The sequence below is a fragment of the Monodelphis domestica genome, chromosome 3, assembly GCF_027887165.1.
Source record: "Monodelphis domestica isolate mMonDom1 chromosome 3, mMonDom1.pri, whole genome shotgun sequence".
Classification (NCBI taxonomy): Eukaryota; Metazoa; Chordata; class Mammalia; order Didelphimorphia; family Didelphidae; genus Monodelphis; species Monodelphis domestica.
The window spans coordinates 429203579-429222381 of record NC_077229.1 but is presented as its reverse complement, the minus strand read 5'-3'; the positions used below and the strand labels follow the sequence as shown (position 1 = coordinate 429222381).

At 34.7% G+C, this 18803-nt stretch overlaps 1 protein-coding gene across 2 annotated transcripts in view; it reads right to left on the bottom strand.

Annotated features, from left to right (window-relative positions):
- Positions 1 to 18326, bottom strand: part of POLI (DNA polymerase iota) — a 93407-nt gene extending 75081 nt beyond the window's left edge. The window contains exon 1 of one of the 2 annotated variants that reach the window (XM_007486710.3): positions 18257 to 18326. In XM_007486710.3, the coding sequence (XP_007486772.1) occupies positions 18257 to 18269 (13 nt within the window). In that variant the 5' untranslated portion in view covers positions 18270 to 18326. The other variant, XM_056824446.1, reaches the window with a different exon arrangement.
- Positions 18327 to 18803: the final 477 nt, after the last annotated feature.

The following is an 18803-nucleotide window of genomic DNA, read 5'->3' as shown; positions in this document are numbered from 1 at the left end:
TGTTCTTAATTCTTTGAAATCTGGCTTCTGACCTCCTTGGATTTAACTGAAATTGTTCTCTCTAATGTTACCAAAAATCTCTTTTTAAAAATCCTTACCTTCTTTCTTAGAATGAATGCTAAGTATTGGTCCCAAGGCAGAAGAGTGGTAAGGAGTAGAGTTGGGGTTAAACGACTTGGTCAGAGTCACATAGCTAGGAAGAGTCTGAGAACAGATTTGAACACAGTACTTCCCACTGTACCAACCCAATGCCCTTCAATAATCTCTTCACTGCCAAATTTACTGATCTTTTTTTTTCAGCCCATATAATTAAAATTTAAAAACACCCATACTTTTTGTCTTTCAATCACTACTGTGTGTTGGTTCTAAGACAGAAGGGTGGTAAGGGCTAGGCAATTGTGGTTAAGTGACTTGTACAGGGTCACATAACTAGGAAGTATAGGAGGCCAGATGTGAACCCAGGACTTTTCATCTCTATACCTCACTGTCAATCCACTTGTAAGGGCCAGAACATAAGAGGTAAAATTATAAATGTTTGGACTAAATTCATCAGAGTGTAGTTGCCAGGAATTTAATTAATTCTAAATGATATTTTTAGCAATTTATTTATGAACTATAGGAAGAGTGAAAGTAAGAAAATCCAAGAGAGGATGGGGTAAGCTATCTAACCTAACACACTAAGTATTTCGCTTGGGCCCCTGGCTTAACCCAGGCCAGGCAGGGCTAATTAGTCCTCAGTCAGAGGGGCCTCAGCCTTAAGTTGAGGACCAGGGAATGAATAAAGCAAGAGTTTCAGTCATGAAACCGGTCTCCAGAGGGGAAGCCTCTCCTGAGGCTAGTCCCTTCAGAAAATCCAGGAAAGGAGTCAGCCTTTTTCACTCACCCATATAGTAGTTCAAAGGGAGAGATTTAAGAGCAGTCCAAGGTCCCAAGCTGGAACTCCTTCAAGATCGAGTTCAAGGTAAAAGACCATTTCACAGGAAGTTCTTGGCATTTTTAAAGCCCATTCCTTTTTGTCACTTCCAATGAGTTCCTTCCATTTTACACTTACCAATTACAGCTAAAGCTTTGCTTAGGACTGCTCAGGGGGCAGTTAGTCAATTCTGATTCTGATTCGTCACCTACTATTGCACACTTGGGTCACAGACCTCCCCTACTCAAATGTAAGTGGGATGTATATATTTCTGGTGATTAAATCTAAAAATGGGCAGGGGAGAGTTATTTCCATCTTTACACACTGAGCCAACTAGTTGCTCCCTGGGGATCTCATAATTTTTTTTTAACTGCAACTTTTGACACTGTGGATCACTAATTCTTGATTTTCTCTTCTCTCCAAGTTTTTGTTACAGTACTCTCACCTGGTTCCTTTCTTATCTGTCTGACTACTCTTAGTCTCCTTTGCTGGATCTTCATCTATTCATATCCACTACTTGAAGGTGTCTCCCAAGTCCTGAGTCCTCAACTTATCTCCCATACTATTTCATTAGTGATCTAACTTGTTCCCATAGATTCAAAATTATCATTTTTACACAGATGATTCTCATATCTATACAGCCCTAACCTCTCTTTTGATCTCCAGTGCCATATGCTCAATTGCCACTGAACATCTTGAACTGGATAGTTCATAGATATCTTGTACTCATTATAGCCCAGAATAACTCAATAGCCTTTTGTACCTAAGTGTTCTCTCTTCCAACTTTATTATTACTGTTGAGGGCTCAACAATAGCCCTGTTCATCCAGGCTTGTAACCTAGGTATCATCCTCAAATCTACTCTTTCCTACTTCCCATGTCCAATTTATTGCCACATTCCATCAATTTTATCATTAAAACCTTTATTATATATGCCCCCTTTTCTCCTCCGAAACTGCCACCTCCATGGTACAGGGCATCATCACCTCACACCTGGACTATTTGTAATATCCTTCTGGCTGGTCTTCCTGCTTTAATTCTTCTCCTTTTCTAGGCAATTCTCAACTCAGATGCCAAACTAAACTACCTGGCTTATAACTATTCAGTGACTTCTAAGTGCTTCTTTTGGGTGGCTCTTTTTGTATCATATCTTAACTAACACAGTACATGCATTGTGCTATTCCCTTCCATGGACACTGTGTTCCAATGACACTGGTCTCCTTTCTGTTCTTCACACAGACCTTCCATCTCCAACCTCCCATTTTCACTGTTTTTCTCCCTTGCCTTTTTTTTTTCTCTCTCTCCATCTCTGTCTCCTGGCTTTGTAAAAGTGACAGCTAAAATCCTACCTTCTATACTGATCCATTCTATACTGATCTATACTATATCCATTCAATGCTAGTACTCATCCTTTGAGATCACCTCCAATTTACTTCATATATGTCATCTACATACATAGTTGTTTGCATGTAATCTCCCTATTAGGGATTGATTTGATGTATGCATGTTCACTGTTAGTTAAGATTTGATACAAAAAGAGCCACTCATAAGTCATTGAACAGTTTTTTTGGCTTTATTTGGAGGTTTATTTGGCACAAGCACATCAAGAATTTGCAACAAGGATTTAGTGGCACTTAGCTTCTATAAATTATGCTCCTTTTCTATATGGGAATGCATCTATTCAGCAGATTAAGGGATAGTCCCTGATATCCACCAAATATGAGGAGCCTGAACTCTAACTATTAATAAATATAAATTATATATAATATATAAAATAAATTATAAATATAAAACTATTAATGCCTTTAGATAAACACTTAATTGCTTAGGTGAAGCACATTAATACAGAGGCTACCAGGAAGTCATATAACTATGCTGGCTCAGCATATGAAAAATTTGTTATCTAATATCAACTGATTTTTGTTGCAGACAATCTTTTTATTCCTCACTATTCAATTGCCTATCCCATCAACTACAGTGATTGTTTCAAACATTCTTTCTTACTTTTAGCCTCCCATAGCAGTTTATAAATAAATAAATAAATAAATGAATGAATGAATGAATAAATAAATAAATAAATAAAAAGCAGAGATATTACCTTGCCAACAAAGGTCCAAATAATGAAAGCTACACGTTTTCTAATACTAATGTATGGCTATAAGACTTGGATTATAAGGAATGTTGAGCAATGAAGAATTCACATTTTCTAATTATGGTGGGGGAGAAGACTTCTAGAAGTCCCTTGGGCAGCAAGGAGGTTAAATCAGTCAATATTTAAAGAAATTAATTTAAACTATTTATTGGATGGGCCAATACTGAAACTGAAGCTTAAATATTAGAAGGGAAGAAGAAAAATGGATGGCGAACATGTGAAAGAGAGAGGTTTTGCAAAGACAGAGGCTTGCTGGACCCGAACACGTTCTGTGGAATGGATGAGGGTGTGTTCTGGAATTTGAGGAAGGGAATAAAAGTGAACACTGGCAGTACTGGGGAACTCATAGACTTCCTGTTGCTGGGACAGTCTAGAGCTAGAACTTCCTTTCTATCTCTGAACTGAGGAGGTTTTGGTTTCCTCTCCCCTGAAGCCAAAGATACCAAATCTGGTTTTCATGTCTGGAGAAACCTTTCATTACTTGAGATTCAACAGTGTTTCCTGCATACTGAAACTGTTCCCAACTGCTCTGAAGATCAGCAACTAGCTAGCCTGTACAAACTGTCTGTGGTGGGATGGCCAGAAGCCAATTTAGGCCTAACTGTACTAGGGTAGAACCCTAACATAAAGGATTTACCCTGAAGCTACTCAGAAGACCAGTTTGTCCTACTAAAGTAATCTGGGAGGATTAAGTAGTGTCAGGTAGCCAGTTAGTCCAGGGAATTTAGATAGATAAAGTAGGGATTAGGGAGCATGGAAGCAAAGGAAGAAATCTCCTTGTGGAGATTTTAGAAGGCAGGTAATTAGCTAGAATCCTTAGAGCTAGGGAATCCTAATTCCTTAATCCTCCCTTTCAATATACCTTGTTTCCAAAATAAATCCCTGTCTGTTTTTTTTTTTTTAATCTGTGTTGGGGTTTTAGCAGCCTTCTGGCCACTGGGAAGCAGGCTCACAGGCCTCCTTCACAGTGAGTTACCAAGAAACCAACTAAACCTTGGTATATCAACAATATCAATATCATCCCATCAAGCATCTACATTATTTCAGTAAGAAGACAGGACTCACTGCAAAAGACTCTGATGTGGAGAAAAGTTGAAGGCAAAAGGAGAATGGGACAGAAGAGGATGAGATGGACAGCTATCATCATGGAAAAAAATATAAGCTTGGATAGTCTTTGGAAGGTACTAGAGAATAGAAGGGACTGGTGTTCTATAGTCCATAGGGTCAAGAAGAGTTGATTGAATGAATGAATGAAAAACAAAATCCTAGGTGACTAGTATAGTGAAACCTACTATAGAAGAGGCTAGACAAAGAGAAGTAGTCTTCATTAATCAATAAAAATTTAACAAACCCCTACTATGTGCCAGGTACACCGGTACAGCTTGCAGTTCAGTTGTAGTGGCAAGGCAATACACATTAGACAATAAGAACAATGAAGTGTGGAAATATGCAGTACTAGTCTATTCTTTTTTTGGTATGCTCTAGTTACTTCAGTATGAGGACACCTTGAGGGTCATGCTTTCCATTCCTCTGAATCAGGAATATTTTAATTACAGAAAGGTAAACCCTGCATGCTATATTTATCTGACAGAGAAAAATCTCACATTTTATAGGTCAAATTAAGAGTCACGGGAGACCTCAAATTTCAAAGTACGTTCAGATAATATTCCCTTATCTCAACAGTTTTATGATAAACATGGTTAGCTAAGAAACAAAATGTGAAAAAAATGACACTTCCTTTCAGATTACATTGTGGACTCATTTCTCCCCTCATGCATGATGATAAAATGTCAGGATTTTGAAATTTCTCTGAAAAATACATATAGCACAAAGGATAGAGAATTGGATTGGATTTAGGAAGACTGCAGTCAGTTACTAGCTGGCTGATCCTGGGCAGGTCAATTAACTTTTGGATGCCTAGGTTTCCTTATCTATGAAATACAAATAATAATAGCACCTACATTCTTGGGTTTGAGGATAGATAAAATGAGATGATATTTGTAAAGCATATTAGAAGACTTAAAGCATTATATAAAAACAAGCAAATTGGTAACTCAAGTTAAAAAAGAATGTTAAAATTTTTTAATGTAATTGGGAAATAATGAAATTAAAATATTTTCTAAAAAAAGTAAAAACATGAATGGGGCTAATTTATGACTGTGAGACAAAGAGAAATGTGTTGAAAGGGGATATAGACACCTTCTACTTGACAAAGAATCCCTTCTGTGATATTCCAATAAAGTGACCATTCTTCCTCCAAGACTCCCAACAAAGGAAGTTCTTTGAGTTTTTGGTAGTTCTAATTTTAGGAATTTTTTCTTCTTAAAACTGAGTTGAGTTGCCTGTGTCAAGGGAACTAAAAAAAAATGTGAAGGATGGTGGCCTAGCAGTATCAAATCTTAAAATGTATTATAAAGAAGCAATCATCAAAACATATAGTGCTAGCTAAGAAATAGAAGGGTTGATTAATGGAATAGATTAGGGGCAAATTACCTCAGCAAACTAGTATTTGATAAAACAAAAGATCCCATCTGTGGGGATAAAAACTCACTATTTGACAAAAACTGCTTAGAAAATTGGAAAATACTATGGCACAAATTAGGTTTAGATCAATTATCTTACATCCTATACCAAGATAAAGTCAAAATGGGTATATGATTTAGAAATAAAGACTGATGTTATAAGTAAGTGAGCAGAACACAAAATAGTTTACCTGTTGGATCTATGGAGAAGGGAAGAATTTATGAACAAGTATGAAATAGAGAACATTACAAGATATAAAATGAATAATTTTGATTATATTAAATTTAAAAGGTTTTATACAAATAAAACCAATTCAACCAAGATTAGAAGGGAAACAACAAACTTGGAGAAAAGCTTTATAATAAATATATAAAGAACAAAGTCAAATTTATAAGCATACAAGTCATTCCCCAATTCAAAAATAGTCAAAGGATATGAATAGGCAATTTTCAGATGAAGAAATCAAAGTTATCAATAATAATATGGAAAAATGTTCTAAATACTTCTTGATTAGAGAAATGCAAATCGAAATAAGTTTGAGGTATCATCTCACACTTATCAGATTGGCCAACATGACAGGAAAGGGAAATGATCAGTTTTGGAGGGAATGTGGCAAAATTGAGACATTAATACATTGCTGGTGGAGTTGTGAACTGGTCCAATCATTCTGGAAGGCAATTTGGAATTATGCCCACAGGGCTATAAAAATGCATACTCCTTGATTTAGTAATACCACTACAAGGTCTGTATCCCAAAGAGGTAAAAAAATGGTAAAGGACTTGCTTATACAAAAATATTTATAGTTATTCTTTGTGTGGTGGCAAAGAATTGGAAACTAAAGGGATTTTCCTCAATTGGAGAATGGCTGAACAAATTGTGGTATATGATGGTGATGGAATACTATTGGGCAATAAGAAACAATGAACAGGATGATTTCAGAAAGAGTTGGAAAGACCTGTATGAACTGTAAAAATAATAAATGGCAAGCTACATAAAAATAGATGGGAAAACTTGCCAATACAGGTTCAAAACTGTTCAGATACTTTTGATAGACATAATCAAAAGTATCTTAAGTGATGAAGTGAAGCTCAAATGTGATCTTCCCTTCAAGGCCAGGCTCAAAGATACTAAAGAGACTCTTATTATAGATAGATAGATAGATAGATAGATAGATAGATAGATAGATAGATAGATAGATAACAAGGATTTCTAATTCTAAGGGATTCTAAATTCATCCAAATAAACTCCCTGGATCCACAAGAAACCACTCTACTGTTTCACAGGCTACACTAATCCTCCCTGATCTGACTAAGCCAAATTTATACTATCTGAATTAAAACTATCTCTATTATCCTAATAATTCTTAACTTCTCCTTCAAATTATAAAATGGCAAAGGCTAGCTGGTTGAGTCTCAACAAGAATCATGTTAGGACTCTGAGCCTTAACAGACTCAGAGTCCAAACCAAAGACCAGGTTTTTCGTTGGTCTTCTCAGTTAAATTAATCTATTAAAAACCACACTAGAGAGCCAATAGTGTTTCCCAAGTTGGGGAAGGAAAACACTGAGCTCCTTCAGGTCTTTCCCTCAGACAGAGAGAGAGGCAAAGATGTTACCTCCTCCAGCCCTGAGAGAGAGTCTCTGAGAGTGTGTCAGAGACCAAGTCCTGACTGACAGAGAGTAATTGACACAGAAAAACAGTTTTAACTGTTAATATCTGAAATCAACATGCTCTCTCAGCTCTACTTCAAACTCAAATTCTTTCTCAAGCCAGCACTCTACTTTTCATACCTAGACTAATAAAACAATACTTATTTTCTAATAAGAAGTAGGAAAACACTGTGCACAGTAACAGCAATATTATGAAATGATCAAATGTGATAGACTTAGCTACTATTAGCAATACAATGGTTGAGAACAATTCTGAGGGACTTATGAAACAAATGCTATCTACCTCCAGAGAAAGAACGGTTGGAGTAGTAATGTAGATGAAAACATATGATTTTTCACTTGTTTATTTGGGTATATATTTGGGGGATTTGGGTTTTATAAGATCATTCACTTATAAAAATGAATAATATGGAAATCTTTTTTTGTGTGATAATGCATGTATAATCCAGCCTGCATTCCTTGTCAGCTCTAGTAGAGGGAGAGAGAAGAAAGAAGGGAGACAAGTTGGGTCATGTAACTTCAGAAAACTTATGTGAAAATTTGTTATATGTAATTGGAAAAAATATTTTAAAAAAAGAAAGAAAAAATTGAATTGAATTGACTTCTTCACTTAGCAACTTATATCCAGTGCTCTAAATTCTCTCCTCCAAGGCCAAACAGAACAAGTCTAATTACTTTTCCACAAAACAAATACTTTCATGTTCCTCCTAAGTCTTCTCTTTTATGAGATAATTATTATTCTCTTAGTTACTACTCCTCTATAGAAACTCTACATCAAAGATGTATCTTTCCTAACATGAGCCACACAAAACTGAAGTCACTTCTCCAGATGTAATCTGATCAGATTGTTCTACAGTAGGCTGATCATCTCCACCAGTGTGCTGGTAAGTTAAGCCTTGATTTGTAACTGGTATCTGAGCTATAAATGTTCATACTGAAAATTTAACTATTGGCTCTTTAAAAGTCTATTCAAGAGAACTCTAGAATACACATATTACCATCATTATTCTGGACATTTTACCTTTATTAATGTAGGCTAAAAGTTATTGATTTTTTTTGTTTTGCTTTGATATGGCAGTGCTAACTCATATTAAACTTGCAGAATACTAACATCTGCAGATCTTTTTTTTTATAAAAATTTATCTAACTGCATTATCCTTCCGGTACTTAGCTGATTTTTTTGAAGCTAAAGATAAGAATTTTAGAAATATTTGTATTATCCTTATTAAACCTAATGCTAATAAATTCATTTTTATTAGGTTTGGTTTGGTGTTCTAGACTTTTTAGGTATTTTGAGATCCCAACTCTGTTATCTATTGTTGTAGTTATCCTTCCTAAATTCCTGTGAAAATTTGAAAAGTATGTCATGTTTTCATTTCAAGTCATTAAAAAAATTAACCCATAACAGTATTAAGAACAGATTCCCTAGGGCATTTTCTGAGAAACTCGACTCCATTAAAGATTATTCCTACATCTTGTCATTCAGTTTTGGATCACCTTAACCATATTACCATCCAACTCACATCTTTCCATCTTTTCCACACAGTTGACCTTAGAGACTTTGTCAAATGCTTTGCTTTTTGAATTTCATCAAAGATACTCTATCTATAGCATTTCCCTAATCTTATAGTCTAGTAACTCTATCAAAAAGGAAGAAAGGAAACAAACATCTATTAAGTTTTTACTATGTGCCAGGCACTCTACTAAGCACTGGGATGACACAAAGAATTAAAAATAAAGTCAGGCCATAGTTTCAAGGGGCTCACATTCTAATGGGGGAGACATCACATAAAAGAGATATGAAAATCTGGAGAGAAAGGGATAGAGATACCGTTTGGGAGTATGATTGTGAAGTCTGGAAGCCAGGAGCAGGACCAGGAGAAGAATGAAGGCTATTTTGTTCCTCTCTATAAAATGGGTCTCCAGGAGGTGCTTAGCAGAAGAAGAATGGCACAGTGGGGAGTAACCTCAGAGTGATATTTCAGGAGGCAATGGCCCCTCTATAAAATAGACACCTCAGGAGGAATTTACCAACTGGAGAAGGAGAATCTTAATAGGGGGATATTGCAAGTTAAGAAAGAGGAGTTTATACTCCTGGGCAAGGAAGCCAAAAACACTGAAGGAAGCACTACCAAACAATCATTAAATATTTATTAAGCCCCTACTCTACATTAAACTCTATGCTAGATTCTAGGAGTACAAATACAAGTGTCCCTACCTTCAAAGATAATAGCATCTACTAGAGAATGAGACTGGTATGACTTGTCTTTTTTGTACTTATGTGGGCTTAACTATGGCCCTTCCCTTTGAATCCCAGTCTGAAATATTCACAAATCATTACCTTACTAATATGTTCCAAAATTTTACCAGGAATAGAATTAAAGTTCTCCGAGTTAGAGTTTGCATGTCAATGTCCTTTTATTTATTTTTTTAAAACCCAGAACATTTGTTATATATTTTTAAGATCTCTGCCATTTTCTATGAATCTTCAGAGATTATTGATAATGGCTCACAAATTATGCCTACCAATTCTTTCATTATTTCAGGAAATAGTATTCCTTTGTCCAATAACTTGGGCTCATTGAAATTTCCTCATAGCCCATACCTAGATTTTTAGCTTCTTGTGAACCCTTTTTGTTTTGAGTCAGTATAACAGAAAGTATAATGGAATAACAATATAACAGAAAAATTGGTCCTATTATAAAAGACATGAAATTCATGGTCCTCTGACATAGCATAACTCTTTCCTAATAAGGGATCTGACCAATAGTATGCCTGTTGGTATCACATGGCTAATATCATCAATCAAAATGATGAGTCTTAATAGGTTACTTCTGTGAGACTGAATGGTTATGGGGTTTCTGTTATCACTAATACTGTACACCACTACCTGGCTAGTATAATTTGTCCAGGGAGCAAAAGCAATGAAATAAGCTATGTTGTCGGTAGAAATAAATACATCGGGGATGGAGCCAATATGATGAAAAGGTACCCTGACCCACATGATCTTTACAACCTGCCCTCTAAAAACTGTGATATAATGCCTCAAATTGAATTTTGGAACAACAACCCACAAAAAGATGTAGTGAAATGATTTTTCAGCCCCAAACAACTTAAAAGCCCAGAAGGAAAGATCTAATGTATTGGAGGGTAAGTAGAGCACAGAGGAGCGTGCCAAGACAGTCCCACACTCTCCAACAGGTCTTGGAGAGAGCTCAATCAGCACCAAGAACTTCCAGGAGTTCTCAGCAATAGATGGTGAATTAGTATTGGATTGGACTCAAGAATGAGACTACAGAGGTTCTTTTGCTGATTCTGGGTGAAAGACTCTTGTCACATTGCCCATATGCAGAACTAGGTTGCACTCTGGTGTGGGGTGGGGGGGAGTCTCAGACTGAGGAGGAATACTAGCACACACCAATTCTTGCAGCCACCATGGAGCAGGGGACCCTGATGATAGTTCCAAGGGGGAAAAGAATGCTTGTGGTTACTCACAGACCAGAGCACAGGCCAGGAGATAATTAAACATACCTCTCCTTATATCATACCACTTTGGAGTAAATGAAAGCAGATAGTTACCCAGCTACCTCTGAAGGCAGCTATACAAAGAGCCTGAAGCTTAGAACAATACTCCCTTCACCACAGTTACAGAGTCCAACTTTAGTAGTTCTTTAAGTTAAAAAAAACCTGGAAAATGAACAAACAACAACAACAACAAAATGCAACCTACAAAGTTATTTATTTTGGTGACTGGAATTACCAAAATACAAACTTAAAAGAAGACAACAAAGTCAATACTGCTGTATCCAAAGTTTTCAAGAAAAATTGGAATTACTCTAGAGCTAAAAAAGAATTAATGGAGGAGCTCAAAAGGGATTTTAATAATGAAATGAGAGAAGTAAAAGAAAAATTAAACGAATGAGAGTGGTAAAGGAAAATTATGCTAAAAAAGTCAACAGCTTGGTAAAGGAAGCACAAAAATACTGAAGAAATTAATACCTTGAAAAACAGATAGGTCAGTTGGCAAAAGAAGCATAAAAACCAATGAAGGAAAGAACTCTAAAAACTAGAATTGACTAAATGGAAAAATATATACAAATATGCACTGAAGAGAAGAACTTCTTATAAGGCAGAACTGGCCATATAGAAAGAGGTACAAAATTCACTGAGAAAAAGTATTCTTTAAAAAAATAGAGTTGACCAAATGGAAAAAAAAGTACAGAAGCTCACTCAAGAAAATCATGCTTTAAAAATTAGAATTGAACTAGTACTAGTTGATGACTCAATGGGGCATCATGAAACAATCAAACAAGATCAAAATAATTAAAAAAATAGAAAAAAATGGGAAAACAACTAACCTAGAAAACAAATCTATGAGAGATAACCTAAGAATTGTGGACTATCTGAAAGCCATGATTTAAAAAAAAAGAGCTTAGACATCATCTTCCAAGAAATGGTCAAGGGAAACTGCCCTGATATTCCAGAACCTGAGGATAAAATAGAAATAGAAAGAATCCACTAATCAGTTTCTGAAAAAGATACCAAAAGGATTAATCCTAGGAATGTTATAGTCAAATTTCAGAACTCCTGAGTCCTGGAGAAAATATTGCAAGTAGTCAAAAAAGAAATAACTCCACTATCATAGAGCTACAGGCAGGATAACACAAGATTTAGAAGTTTCTGCATTAAAGGATCAGAGGGCATAGAATTTCATATTCCAGAGGATAAAGAACCTTAGACTTTTACCAAGAATCACTTTCCCAGCAAGACTAAATATATCCTTTAGTAGAAAAAAAAATGGAGGTTCAATGAAATAAAGGATTTTTAAACACTTCTAATGGAAAGACCAGAGTTAAATGGAAAATTTCAGTCTCAAATACAAGGCTCAAAGGAAGCATAAAAAAGTAAACAAGAAAATCAAAAGAAATTCAATAAGATTAAATTCTTTACTTATCAACATGGGAAGAGGATTCTTGTAACTCCTAAGAATTTTATCATTATTAGAGCAGCTAAAAGAAGTATACATAGAGGGGAAAGGTGAAAGTTGAATATGATGGGATGTTATAAAGAAAATAAAAGAAATGCATTGGGAGGAGGGGGAAAGGAAAAATAAAATGTGGAGAATTGTCTCACAGAAAAGAGATATAAAAGAGCTTATACATGGAGAAGATGGGAGAGGTGGGGAGGGGAGAAAGGGAACCTTACTCTCATCAGAAATGACTCAATGAAGAAAGAACATATACAATCAATTGGTTATAGAAATTTATTTTATCATACAGGAAAATAGAAGGGAAGGGAAGAAGAGAAGGGACTATGGGGCTGATAGAAAACAAGACAAATTTAGGGTGGTGGTAGTGGTGAGAAATTGAAAGGGGAAATAGGATGGAGAGTAATAAATAATAATCATTGTAGTGCAACATTTTTTACAAGTCTTTTTAATAAAGGTCTCATTCTTGAAATAAAGAGAAATTAATCAAATGTACAAAAATATGCCATTCCCAAATTGATAAATGATCCAAGGGTATGAACAAGCAGTTCTCAAACTAATTAAAGCCCTCTAGTCATGCAAAAAAATGCTCTAAATCATGATTAATTAGAGAAATGCAAATTAAAACAACTCTGAGCTATCACTCCACCATCTATCAGATTGGCTATTATGACAGGAAAGGAAAATGTAATAACTTGAAGGGGATTTGGGGAAATTGAGACACTAACATACTATTGGGTGAATTGTGAACTTATTCAATAATTTTGGAAAGCAATTTGGATCTATACCCAAAGGATTCTAAAATAGTACATACCTTTTGACCTAACAACACTAATACTAGGTTTGTATCATAAAAATATAAAAAAAAAACAAAAAAGGGGAAGGACCTACTTGTATAAATATCTTTAAAGAAGCTTTTATGTGGGGCCAAAGAATTGGAAAGTGAGGGGATACCTATCTATTGGGGAATGGCTGAGTAAGTTATACTATAGGATTATAATAGAATACTATTGTGCTGTAGGAAATGATGAACAGGAGGAGCTCAGAAAAACCTGGAAAGACTTATATGAACAGAAGCAGATTGACATAAGAACCAGAAGAACAATGCCCATAATAAAAGGGATACTATACAATGAACTTAATGTAATAATATATAATAACTTACCTTTTCTCAGCAATACAATGGACTAAAACAATCTCAAAGGACTCATGATAAAAAAAATGCCATCTGCTTCCAGAGAAAGAACTGATGGAATCTGAATCCATATCAAAGCAAACATTTTTACTTTCTCAATCTTTGTTGCTGTTATTCAAGTCTCTTTCCACAAAAAGATTCAGAATGAAAAATTTTTACATGATTGTACAATGGCACAGGTAAGGATTAGGGGGTGAGAAGAGAGAGAGAGGCAGATAGTTAAAGGCTCGATTTTTTTGGAAAATATTGGAAATTATTTTTACATATAATTGGTGAAAATAAATTAAAAAATTTAAAAACAACTATAATAGAATATCCTAAAAAAAGATAAAGACAAAGGCTAAACACTCAGTTGAACTCAGATACATAATGAGGACTCTGGACTAAATAACCAATTTCTAAAATACTTTCCATTTCTAAATATGAGGTTTTATTATTTACTTTGTATATATCTTAATGTTTTATTTATGTTACTATTTGCTAATATAATAATACAATACTAATTAATGTTTATATTATTTTATGGTATATTTACTTACGTGGCTATGCATTCCCCCCCATTAACCCCTTAAAGATAGGGACTATATCATTTTTATATCTCTAGCAGGTAGTAAACTATCTAAGACACAGATACTGACAACTAGGTGACACAATTTATAGTATTGGATCTGAAGTCAGAGAGACTTGAATTCAAATGCAACCTCAGACAATAGTTTTATGAATAGGCAAGTTACTTAACCTCTGCCTTCCTCAGTTTCCTCATCAATAAAATGGAAATAATTGGAGCATCTACCTCCCAGGGGTAATTATAAGGATGAAGTGCAATAAGAATCATAAAGCACTTATTAAACATTAAAACATTATATAAATGCAAGCTAGTTAGCTAAAAGTAGTAGATAAATGTGTTGATTGATTATAGAATGTTTTAATCAACTGATGCTTAAAATGAAACATTAAGCATTACCTCTCAGTTAATTATTTAAATTCATTTACCCAACCTGTACAATGTTTAATTGTAGCACATGCCTACCAATGGTTTTGACTTTATTACAGATGTAAAATATACCTTTACATTTTTGTAGGTCAATATGAATTTCATTTATTGTCTGATTGGAAAAACTTCTTAGTAAGGGCAATATTTATGTCTAATAAACAAATCCATACTAGATAAATAATTAATGTTTATTAACTGAAATATTGGTTCTCTCACTGATTTCAATTTTATGTTGTACTGTTACTCTTTTTGGTAACCAGTTTGACAGGTTTCTACAATTATTGCTTTAAGCCCAGGATCATATTTATGATTTTTTGGAAGATGTATTCTTTTTTTAAAAAAAAGACAACCCTTACTTTTTGTCTTAGTATTAATTCTAAGAGAAGAGTCACAAGGGCTAGGCAATTAAGGTCAAGTGATTTGCCCAGATCACACAACTAGGAAGAGTCTGAGGCCAGAATTGAACCTAGGTGCTCCTGACTATAGGCCTGGAGACTACTGTGCTACCTAGCTGCACCAGCAAAGATGTATTTTTTAAATTAATAGAACTCATTTCCAAGTATCTCAATTCCTCCCTTCCCTCCGTATATCACAGAAGGCATCATCTGGCAAACAAATGTATATATATATATCTATATATCTTACATGTATCCATTTTTCAGTACATTCTCTGGAAGTGAATATTCACAAGTTATTCTTCAAATATTAAATCTGCAGCTGTATATAATGTTCTCCTGGTTATATTCATTTGCTGTTCATTACCTCATGTTTTCTCCAATTTCTTTAAATTAGCCTATTGATCATTTTTTATCACACAGTTATATTTATCACAACTATATACCACATTGTGTAAAGCCATTCTCCAATTGATGGATAACCCCTAGACTGCCACTACAAAGAGAGCTGGTATACATTTTTTGGAACATATATATTCTTTTCTTTTTTCCTTGATCTCCTAGAGAAAGGGACCCAGCAATGGTAGTGTTGGGTCTAAGGGTTATACAGTTTTATAACTCTCTGGATGCAATCCCAAATTGCTCTTGAAAATGGTTGGATCAGTTCACAGTTCCATCAACAGTGTATTAGTATCCCCATTACCTCCAACATTTGTCATTTGGCCCTTTTGTCACTTTAGATGATTTTATGGGCATGAGATGACATCTCAGAATTGCTTTGGTTTGCATTTCTCTAATAAATAGTGATTCAGAGCATTTTTTCACATATCTATATATAGCTTTGATTTCTTCATCTGAAAATTGCCTGTTCAGCCTTTGGCCTTTTTATCACTTGGGGGTTGGCTCTTATTTTTATAAATTTGACAGACTTCTCTTATGTAAGAGACTATAAGAATTTCCCCCAAATTTTCTGCTTTCCTTCTAATCTTGGCAACAGTTAAAATTTCCTGCACTCAAAAGTTATCCATTTTACATCTTACAACACTCTTCAAATCTTGTTTGCTTATCAATTCCTCTCTTATTTAGAAATCCAATAGGCAATATGTTCCTTATTCTTCTAATTTACTCATGATATTTTCTTTTATGTCTAGATTATGTATCCACTTTGACCTTATCTTAGCAAATGGTATAAGATATTGGTCTATACTTAGTTTCTGCCAGAGTACTTTCCAGATGTCCCAGCAGTTTCAGCAAAGGGTGCTCTTTTTTAATCCCCAGAAACTGGATTTATACCTTTGCCAAATAAAAGTTATTATAATATTTTGCTATTGTTGGCTGTGTGTCAATCCTGTTCCAATGATCTACCTTTCTATTTCTTAGCCACCCAGATAATTTAGGCAATTACTACTTTCTAATATAGTTTTAACTCGGGTACTGTTAGACCTCCTTCCTTAACATTTTTTCCATTAATTCTTTTGCTATTTTTGATCTTTGGTTCCAAATAAATTTTATTATTTTTTTCTAACCCAGTAACATTTTTTTGGGTAATTTGATTGGTATGGCATTGAATGAATAGATTAGTTTAGGTAAGATGATCATTTTAATGTTAGCTCTACCCATCCATGAACAATGAATATTTCTCCAATTACTTAGATATGACTTTGTTTAAAAAGTATTACATGGTTCCTATGTTTGTTTTAGCAGATATACCCACAGTTATATTATTATACTTGTGCTTATATTAAATGGAGTATCTACTTCTATCTTTTCTTGTAAGGCTTCGTTAGTAATATATAAAAAATGAAAACAAATATATTCTTAACTGCCATCATTAGATTCATGCTATCTCTGGCCAATAAAAGATTATATCTATATTTTAAGGTGTGATACAGAAGTCCAAGTCCCCTCATATACAGCCATCTTCTTAGTTACAAATCACTTTCTCAAAACTGTCCTGTTCTTCTGAAGTCCATACCTTCAGTCACCAAATTATATCTATGTATTATTTTAAATTATTTTTAATTTCTTGTCTAGGACTTAGTAATTCCTACTAATACTTTACAGTTTTCTTCTAGCATTATGATTTGTTCACAAATTAATTGCCAGACGTGGATAAAGAATATCAGAATTATCAAATCTGGAGAGATCACTTTAGACCAAAGAATTGAAGATAAATGCCTCTGAAATGCATTTTAGTCTGGTCAGTATATCACTAATTTATCACCCTTCATAGTGAATTAACAGCTACTATTTCTTATCTTTTCTTTTTTTGAATAGTATCTAATCTCTCTTTGTTGTACCTACATATCCTCAGTATCATCCTTTGGAGCATGAGTATCTATTTCATCAGTGTTCACCTTCCTGTATGTGAAGAGCCTTTGATAGCATGTAACCTGGGATAAACCTATTCTCCACCAGTTTGAGGTTCCTTGAAGAATAATACCCCAAGTACTCTGTTGGTCTACATTTATAGCTTGAGTCTTTGATGTTTTTACCATTAAGTAGTAATGTATCTAGTCAAAGGACACAATTAAAATAAAGACATTTTATAAAAAAGCATAGGATTTACATTAGCACATTTCCCCTAAACTAAGGGTGCACTCCCTTACAAATATACATATCATTAATGAAGAAAGTTAGCAAGGAGAAAGACTGTGCTTGAGGACCCTTTATTTGAGTAATACATTGGGAATTCCCAATTGCTACTGGACTCCTAATTTCTTCTCTTGATACTTTTGTCCTACTCCTTGATGGGATGAAACTTTTCTGTTTGGTCAATTTTCACTGCCTTCCTGCTGCTGATTCAGTTGATGTTCTTGTCTAGAACATTGCTGGATTCTTTCAGTCAGAACCAGAACTTTACCCTGGGATTGGTAGGAAGCCTCAAATATGTTCCCTCAGAGTCTCAATAGAAATCCTTCTCTCTTTCTTTCAAAATCACCCAATAGGTTGGAGTCTGTTTTGAAAATTCCTCGCAAGACAATCTATGCCCAAGTGAAAATTTATTATCTCTATAAATGATTAGCTAACTTTCTGGCCCTTCCAAATTCATGAAGGCCATGTAAAATTTCTTGCCCTTTGTAAGCCATAAATGGGCCCTGAAAATCTGTCTTACAAATGATAATAGAAATATTAGCTAATATTTACATAGTGTTTACTATGCACCAGGCACTGTGTTGTTTTACAATTTTTATCTCATTTGATCCTTACAATATTTGTGGGAGGTAGATATTATTATCCCCATATTAGAGATGAAGAAATGAAGGCAAACATCTTAAATGACTTGTCCAAGCCCCACTGCTCATAAGTGTCTGAGGCCTGGCTTAACTGAGCTTCCTGTCTCTAATTTCAGTGCTCTATCCACTGCATTACTAAGCTGCCTAACTACTCAAAAACTACTAACCTCAATGATTCTTCTTCTTCCCTTACCTCTGTATGTCATATTCTTTGATTATCCAGTGTCAGTCCACAAGTTAGTATATTCTCCTGCTTCTTTCTTTTCCCTTTCCTTCTCCACTTTACACATTTCTTCTGTGACATCACACTCTTCCTCTGAGAATAGAATACAACATCTTTTGTATCTGTGTGAGTGGGCAGAAAATGAGTAAATGAATTTTTAGTGTAAATAATGCATGTAGAAATGAATACACAAAATTATGTTTCTATCTAATCCAGTGCAGATAGTTTTACAGACAGTTTTCTTATAGGCAGTTTTCTCCCTTCTCTACTTCCTTCTCTACAATTTCAAATTAATATAATGTCAACTGGACACAGACTTTGAGGATTTTAACATTCTTCCCATTTCTAGATAGCTCTACCCCTTTCTTGAGTAGTCACTAACAATAATCTTTGCAGTTAAGAGGACCTCTAAACCTTATATCTGTCCTATGACTTGATCCTATGGTTTACTGGACTTGTCATCTACCCTCTCTCTGTACAGTCCATATTCCTGGGTGCTAACATCTACTTTGCTACT